This window comes from Emydura macquarii, unplaced genomic scaffold (assembly GCF_026122565.2).
Source record: "Emydura macquarii macquarii isolate MOO-44397 ecotype Brisbane River unplaced genomic scaffold, CSIRO-AGI_Emac_v2 contig_629, whole genome shotgun sequence".
Classification (NCBI taxonomy): Eukaryota; Metazoa; Chordata; order Testudines; family Chelidae; genus Emydura; species Emydura macquarii.
Genome location: NW_027130766.1, coordinates 8,345,314 through 8,353,425, shown reverse-complemented (window position 1 = coordinate 8,353,425; position 8,112 = coordinate 8,345,314). Strand labels below are relative to the sequence as shown.

Here is an 8,112-nt window from a genome sequence, read left to right as displayed (position 1 = left end):
GTATACTTTCTTCCCTGTATATAATTTAGACCCATGTTTTTCCTGGCTTCTTGTAAAATTTTCAACATAAAAAAACGCTGATGATTCATGAAACATCATTTCGAATGTACATTTGGAACTAGCTGCTAACATGTAAATTAACTTCCTTGTGAGCTGAGATTTCTGGAGGTAAATTGCCTTTGGGAAATTAGTCTTTGGCATAAACAGCAAGACTAGCCAACCCCATGGGAAGTAGAAACACCTTAGTGCTGACACCCACTGTAGAAGGTATAAATAGAGATCTGTGGGGACAGGAAATCTGCAGTCTGATTTCATATCAAGCTGTGCATCTTGCTTTGGGCTTAGGGTTGGATTCTTAATCGCTGTCGCTATGAGCTACAGCACCAAGCATACCGTTACTCTCTCTTCCAAAGGGAGGAGTAGTGGTGGTAGCTGTGTGGTTGGAGGTAGCAGTGGTGGTGGAGGAGGAAGAATTTCTTCAGTCTCTTCTGGAAGATATAGCTCCAGTGGGATAGGGAGTGGTAGAGGCTTTTCAGGCAGGAGTTTCAGTGGTGGAGCGAGTTGTGGAGTGGGACTGAGCGCTGGTAGTTTTGCTGGTAGCAGCTATGGAGGTGTCTTAGGAGCAGGTCTCCCAGTGTGCAGCTATGGAGGTCCTAGTATTGGGTTCAGTGGTGGCAGCTCCCACTGTGGATATGGAGGTGGCTTTGGTGGAGCAGTTGGTGGTGGCTTTGGTGGAGCAGTTGGTGGTGGCTTTGGTGCTGGTGGTTTTTGTGGAGATGGCGCATTTGTCACCTGCGATGAAAAGCTGACCATGCAGAACCTTAATGACCGCCTGGCTTCTTACTTGGACAAGGTGCGATGCCTGGAGGAAGAAAATGCTGCACTGGAGTGCAAAATCAGGGAATGGTATGCCCAACATGGCCACTGCGGGATACCAAAGGACTACAGCCACTACTATAAAGTAATAGAAGATCTTCAAAATCAGGTAACATATTTGTGGCCGTATTTCCCATTGTGAGAGCTTCACTTTGAGTCTGTGTTCAGCTCCTAATGCAGTTTCAGAGGCATTATTTCACTTTTGTAAAATGCTCTTGGCAGACATAAATTAAGGCAACTGCTCTATGAAATATGAGTGAGGGTGTGAAAACTCACGAGTCCATTTACAATTTGTCTTTTCTTGACCTGATTTGTACAAAGAGAAAGAGCTTATATGTACAGGGAACAATCTAGGCCTGCTCAGTACTCCTCCTGAATGAAGTTTCTAACTGGATGTTTAAATATATTTATACCCAAAAGGAGACTAAAAGAGAAATTCAATCATTAATCCACTATGTTAGTTTCATTATTAACTTTTAGCCTGTCGTCAGTTTTCCAGCGTTCTGGTTAAAATCTCATTTCTATTTCAACCAAGTTTGAGCTCCTACGCAGAAGTGGGGGCGGGGAAGGCGAATGCTCCCCTAAAGAACAACAAGAAAAAAAGAGTGCTTTGCCACTAATAGTTTTGAGGGGGCAATTTAATTTTTGTAAAAGTATTTTCCAAGCATATTCTGAGGAAGGGTTAGTCAGCTAGGAAAACAAAGCAGACAGAATCACAGGGAGCAGGAGTGAGACGCATGCCAAAGGCTGGGCTGTAATGCAAGTCTTGCAATGAAAAACTATAAGCTCATAATTATGAACATTAGATGAAGTTTGAAAATGTGAGGTTTGTTATAGCAGGCACCAGGTACCACTCATTATAATTGCAAAACAGTTAGCATTTTAACCGTGTATCTTTATTCATTTCACCTATTTCATTTCACACTCTCAGACATTATCAAACGTTCTTCTTGGGAGCTGAAATTTTCTGTGCTTCCTGTCTGTCTGAATTTGAATACTGGGAGTGTAAAAAGACTGCAATTTGCAACGTGACACTCAATGCAACAGAGAGAAGAGAATGAAGGGCTGAAAGTCCCCCCTACCCTTTTGCTTTTCAGATTGTTTGTGCAACCCTAGACAACAACAAGATCATTCTGAACATTGATAACAGCAGGATGGCAGCTGATGACTTCAGACTGAAGTGAGTCTCTCTCTGTACTAGACAAACTCTGTCTTCCTCCCCATGTTCCCTCAGATTCTATTCCCAAATTCTCCAATTATGAAACATCCCAAAGGGGTTAACTGGAATCCCCATTTATGACAGGTTGTATTTTTCTGAGATTTTATTATTATTTATTTTTGGATTATCATGGCACTTGTGAGCCTCAGTCATGGACTAGGACCCCACTGTGCTGGGCACTGTAGAACACAGAATACAAAGATTGTCCCTACCCTCAAAGAGCCAATAATCCCCCTAGAAGACATAAGGCAGCTATGGATACAGATGACCCTATGGGGGAGTATTGGTCAGCATGACAGGCTGTAGTCTCAGATTTTGAGATGTGCCTTCAGTCTTTGACGCTAGAGGTGCCCTGAATAGGCGCATTTCCAGGACAGAGTGTTTTGGGCAATAAAGAGTTTGCTTGTGGGGCTTAGGGGACTAAATATATACAGGGAGATCATCCACCAGTGTAAGTTAGCCTGAATCCACTGAAGGCAATGGAGCTCTGCAGATTTATACCAACTGAGAGTCTGGTCCACAGATTTTTTTTAAAAACAAAGGGGCTTCGATTATTCCCCAGTGGAAGTGCAGAAAGATTGGTGTGTGATATATCTTCAGTAGTGATAGTAAAGGGGAGGGGGGCAAAATATAAAATAAAATAAAACAGTGGAAGAAGAAGGTCTTTCATGAACCAATCATCAAATCCCTGCCTTTGAACACACAGATAGGCTAGACAGCATAAACAAAGTGCAGAACCAGGATCCTTGATGATGGGCTCAGGGCCTGACTTTTCTGTCTTTTTTAGGTTCGAGACTGAGCTGGCCCTTCACCAGAGTGTGGAGGCTGATATTAATGGCTTACGCCACGTTCTGGATGAACTGACCCTGTGCAGGTCTGACCTGGAGGCGCAGCTCGAGTGCCTGAAGGAGGAGCTGTGTTGCCTGAAGAAGAACCATGAGGAGGTAGGATCTCATCCACTTACATACATTTTTTTTTGTACATTACTGATACAGCAGTGGGGACCTGATCTTCATTAAAACGCTAGGGCATTACTGCAACTACTACTAATAAAATATTCATAATTCATAAACATCATATAATTACTATAGTATTACACCTTTCGCAAATCCTGTTGCCATCTCACATTCATTCTAATTTCAGATATAAAGAATGGAGGGTCATGTGTCTTCTTTGGCACATTTGATCCAGAGAACTTAACTCAAAACACTTCATAAGCAATTAATCAGTACTAACAACATCCCTGTGAAGATAGAATTAATCTCTCTGTTGTGAAGCCAGCATATAAGGAATAGTTATGGGAAGTGTTTTGCCCAAGATCACTTGGAAATGCACTAGCAGATCGAGGAACAGTAGGTCACTCTCTCTTACCATTGAACCAAGTTCCTGACTCTTAAGTTGTAAACATAAAAGGAAAAAATATCCAAAGAGCCAACATATTGTGACAAATCTAAGCTAAGGGATGACTTGATTGTCAAAAAGAGGTCTAGGACAAGGGAACCTGTAACACTAATTCAAACACATTGACAGAAATGACTGACTTTCACTCTTCATACTTAACTCCTTCACAGTATGTATGGACCAAAAAACGGCAGTAGAAATGGGCTGACTAGATTTGAAGTACAGACAAGCCACACACACACAAATGATAGCTGTTGTGAAAACATAAACTGTTAAAAGCATAATGTAGAAATTGGCTATTACAGGAAAGCACTTCTTATGCAGGATTCAGGTCACAAAGTGACACAAAGACAAAGGTGGAGATGAAGCATAAAAAAAATGGCCTTTTTTCCAGCAAACATAGTCAGGAAGTCCTTAGTTTCCTGTGATTAACCATAACACACCTCAAAAAACACCCACTTTTTCTTTAGCTCAGGAGCGTTTAGCTTGAAAATCATCTGTGGTTTCCCCATCAGATTTGGGTGTATAATGGAGAAGATGCATCACAGACAGGTGTTGTGACTGTCCGAAATGGCCTCAGGATGTAGAGGCTCACTGACGGGTGTGGTGCTCTTACTTGCCAGAGAACTCGACTCACTTTTTCTTCTTTTTGCACAAGCTGATCTGGGTTATCTTTGCAGGAAATCAATTGTCTGAGAAATCAGTCCACTGGTGACGTCAGCGTGGAGGTCAATTCCTGTCCTGGCCCAGATCTAAAGAAAATCCTAGAGGAAATGAGATGTCAGTACGAAACAATGATTGCGCAAAATCGCAAAGAGGTGGAGAACTGGTATGAATGCAAGGTAAATTCATCATAACTGTAACTCCCTCAAGCAAAAATACAGGAGGTATTTCAGAATCACAGCTGAATGCAGTGGGGAGAAGTTATTTCTGTATAATATATTCTAAAAATGATCAGCATTGATTTATAGTGACCAGCTGCACAGTGGATGGAGGTGCAGTGCATGCACAGTGCGTGCCTATCATAGAATAATAGGGTTTGTGACATGTCATTATTGAGGTGTGTTGGTGGAACACTGGGCGAGCCTGTTGATTAGGACAGAAGAGAATTTTTGATGAAGTTGTGAGAGGTCTTCATGTTAGAATACCAGAGGAGTTATAAGCAACCATTGAGACATATTCCATCTTCAGCTAACCACTCGTTTTATACATTCACTAGATTCACCTGACATTTAAAAAATCCCCGTGAAGCTCTTTATTCTGTGTGTCTATTCTTTATTCTCTTTATTCTGTGTTACTATTTTTCAGATTGAGGAGGTGAATCGTGAGGTCATCACAAGCAGTCAGGAGGTTGAGTCATGCAACAGCCAGGTCTCTGAACTGAGACGACAGTTGCAGTGCCTGGAGATTGATCTGCAAGCTCATCTTAGCCAGGTATGTGATGTTGCCACCATTGAGATCTCACCCATGCCACACTGATGCATGGATTCCTGGACTGATGGAGGACCCGCCATGCCCGGCATTCCACTTAGAAGTCATGATATAGCTGTCATGCCCATTGTTAGCAAAGATTTGTTTTACTTCTGCACTGGAAACACTCAACTTCCTGCATCCAAATGGGTTAAATTCAATGCATAGCTAAATATCATGTGATTTTGACTTTGCTTCTATTCTCAGAGAGACAACCTGGAAGCCTCTTTGGCTGAAACTGAAAGTCGCTACAACAGCCACCTATGCCAGTTACAGCAGCAGATCACCTGTGTGGAGCAGCAACTGGCTGACCTGCGAGCAGAAATTGAGTCCCAGAACCACGAATACAAGGTCCTCCTGGATGTCAAATGTCGACTGGAGCAGGAGATTCACACTTACCGCTGCCTGCTGGAAGGAGGACAGCGTGACATTGTGTACGTATACATAGACACAGCAGTGTATAAAGCAAACACCTATGCTGTAATCTGTACAATGTGAAGTCTAGGAACATGAACAGCAAGGGATCAATTCTGGGTAGGGAACCAATATAACGGTGTCTACACCTTCCACATTCCTACTGAGCTGTTACTAGTTCGGTCTCATTAGCAAATCACAGAGGGTGTGGAGATTCAGTTTAGATAAGCAGCCAAAACTTGAGCCAGATCTCGCTTCCTCCTCTTGGCTCTGCAGAATGGAGAACTCTAATAAGACAAGTGCCTTCCAATACTGTAACTTCCAATGTACTGTCATCTCGTATTGTTGTGTACTTCCCGGTATGTGGTGGGCAACAGCTACCACGAGGAGGGCATTAGTTGAAGTACTTTTGCCTTCTTTTATCCAGTGTATCTGGCATATCTCGATCTCTAGTTATTGTGAAACAAGCAGTATAAATAATTAGGCAAATGCTTTCTTGACATGGAAGCTAAGGACTCAGAACTTGTTTAAAAAGTTCATTGGCAATGACAGTCTATGACTTATTCATCCTTTGTGGGCAAAGTTAATGGGGAGTATGACTGGCCTTGTAGTGACGGACTTTGGCTTTTCTGCGTAGATGAAGTGAAGGTGCCAGAAAGCCCGGGAAGGGCTGGTGGCCAGCTCCTGGCACTTTGCTGGACTGGTAGCGATTGATGAGAGACAAAGTCACAATGCCGTTGTAAGGTTGGTTGCTGTTTCATTCTCCAAACATTCTTTCTTGTCACAGTTGTTCGGAAGGAGGGAGTGGCGTAGGAGGTGGAGTTGGTAAATGCTCAGTTGGAATCGGAGGAGGAGGAGTCATTAAAACTTCTCACACCTACTCTTCATCTTCCCACTCTGTCCCCCATGTCCCGCCTTGCCATCCTAGTGATATAAAAGGTAAGAACTGACTTACTGTAGAAAGGAAACTGTTTCCTTTGTCCTCTTCTTTCTAATGGGGCAGGAGAGAAGCTATCAAACCCACTCTCCATTAGGTGGTTTGGAGGTGCTACAGCTCTTCTTTCAGGACCTTGTAGTAAGGCGACTGGAGAGTCCGGTCGGACATGGTGACACAGCAGTGGTATGGTATGGGGAGTGTAGTCAAGAAACAGGATCAAATGCAGCTGTGACTCTCTCTCTCTATGAATTATGAAGGGTACAAGTGAGGGAGAAGAGAAGTGAAAGTGAAGGAGAAGGAAAAGAGAGAAAAGATTGAGGTAGCCTGAAGTGCAAGTGGAGACAGAGGGAGAGAGAGGACTTGGAGAACGAGGCTGGAAATGGAAACTGTATTTCAGAGGGCGAAGGAGGAACCAAAAGGCTCTTAAAACAGAGCGAGACCGAACCAACGAGGTTTTGCTGGAGGATAGGAAAATGGCTCCAAGGCCACAAACAGTATCTGTGGGAGATCCATCCAGCCAAGGGGAGAGTGAAACAATTTTCATTTACATTCTAGGAAAAATTGAATGCATTTGGGGACAGATTGAGCTGGGTGTCTAGGGGATGGATGACGGCGGGGTGGGGTAGGGCACAAGCATCCAGCTCGTGTGCATTCCCAGCCCGCGCTGCGCTATTTGTATTCTTTTCTTGTATTCTAAACAAATAAACAATTTGGGGGAAGTTCTGGAGCTCGTCTGCATGTATAATCGTCAGGGTGTCTGTCTCCAGCCCCCACTCTAAGCATGTATGTTAAATAGGCACATCTCATAGCCTGATGCTGTAAGGAAGGTTTTATTTTCTCTCTAAGCAAAGTAATGGCTCTATTTATTTCTCTCCAGGGCATGGACGAAAGATCTGTGACTAATAAGAGAAACTGGCATCTTCCAGTGCAAGACCCACCAAGCAAAGACCCACCCACGGACAAAGGCAGAGTTCACCCAACACACTCATTGTGCACCTATGCAAAGAGCATGGAGAAGTGCTCCTCCCAATTACTTAACGCTGCTAATGCCAACACTACTGTCCTAAGAGGCCCATCTGAGCTTTGGTCCAACTTCTGGCCTATCCTGATATTTGCTTCTTCCGTTCTGTAATGGTCTGTGTGTGTCTAATCACAATAATTCCTTACTTGTGTTAATCTGTACCGTGGTTGGTAATTTACCTTCTGCTGAAAATGTGTCCCTAATAAAACTTTGCTTCTGCCTGATGCAATCAAGAAACCTGCGTCTGGGAAATGATTTCCTTTATCATACTTAACAGTGCATCTGGTATAGGGTTAAGTATAAAGCCGTATGCTCAGATAGGTCTGTTAGACTGCGATAGTCCCCAAAGGGAAGTGGTGGAAGCCTCATCACGTGAATAAAACTTGTCTGGAAAATAAACTAAGGGGAACAATCTTGCTATGATCAGTGGGGCTGAGGGAATGGACTAATTGTCTTAGCAGGTCTTTTCCAGCCCTAACTTCTATCTCAGACACTTCTTGTTTCCCCATAAGCTAGTATTGTTCAGAGTGAGTATGTATAGCTCATACAGACAGATGTATGTGAGTTTGTGGGTTTCTTTCATAAGACTATGCTGAATGTTATCTTTTATTTTTAACAAGGGATTAATTGAGTGCAGCTGAAAATAAATGACTGATGGGTGTGGAAACTGAATGCATCAGTATAGCCCTAAAAGATAGGTTTCTTCACTCCTAGCCTGCCCACTAAGAAGTGGACTGAGTAATCAATTTCCTGCACACAGCCACCAAACACCCA

The 8,112-nt window shown here is 43.1% G+C and overlaps 1 protein-coding gene across 1 annotated transcript; it reads left to right on the top strand.

Moving 5' to 3' along the window:
* Window positions 1-370: 370 nt before the first annotated feature.
* Window positions 371-7,551, top strand: LOC137148291 (keratin, type I cytoskeletal 19-like). Its single transcript, XM_067540937.1, has 8 exons — window positions 371-985; window positions 1,974-2,056; window positions 2,883-3,039; window positions 4,177-4,338; window positions 4,805-4,930; window positions 5,174-5,400; window positions 6,168-6,319; window positions 7,195-7,551. The coding sequence occupies exons 1-8, from the start codon at window positions 371-373 to the stop codon at window positions 7,218-7,220; spliced, it is 1,548 nt and encodes a 515-aa protein (XP_067397038.1). The 3' UTR covers window positions 7,221-7,551.
* Window positions 7,552-8,112: the final 561 nt, after the last annotated feature.

Bases quoted from the DNA above. Each gene is read 5' to 3' on its own strand.
- LOC137148291 (XM_067540937.1), top strand. From the start codon at position 371: ATGAGCTACAGCACCAAGCATACCGTTACTCTCTCTTCCAAAGGGAGG. The intron at 986-1,973 runs GTAACATATTTG...TTTGCTTTTCAG, and splicing joins TAGAAGATCTTCAAAATCAG to ATTGTTTGTGCAACCCTAGA. The intron at 3,040-4,176 runs GTAGGATCTCAT...TTATCTTTGCAG, and splicing joins TGAAGAAGAACCATGAGGAG to GAAATCAATTGTCTGAGAAA.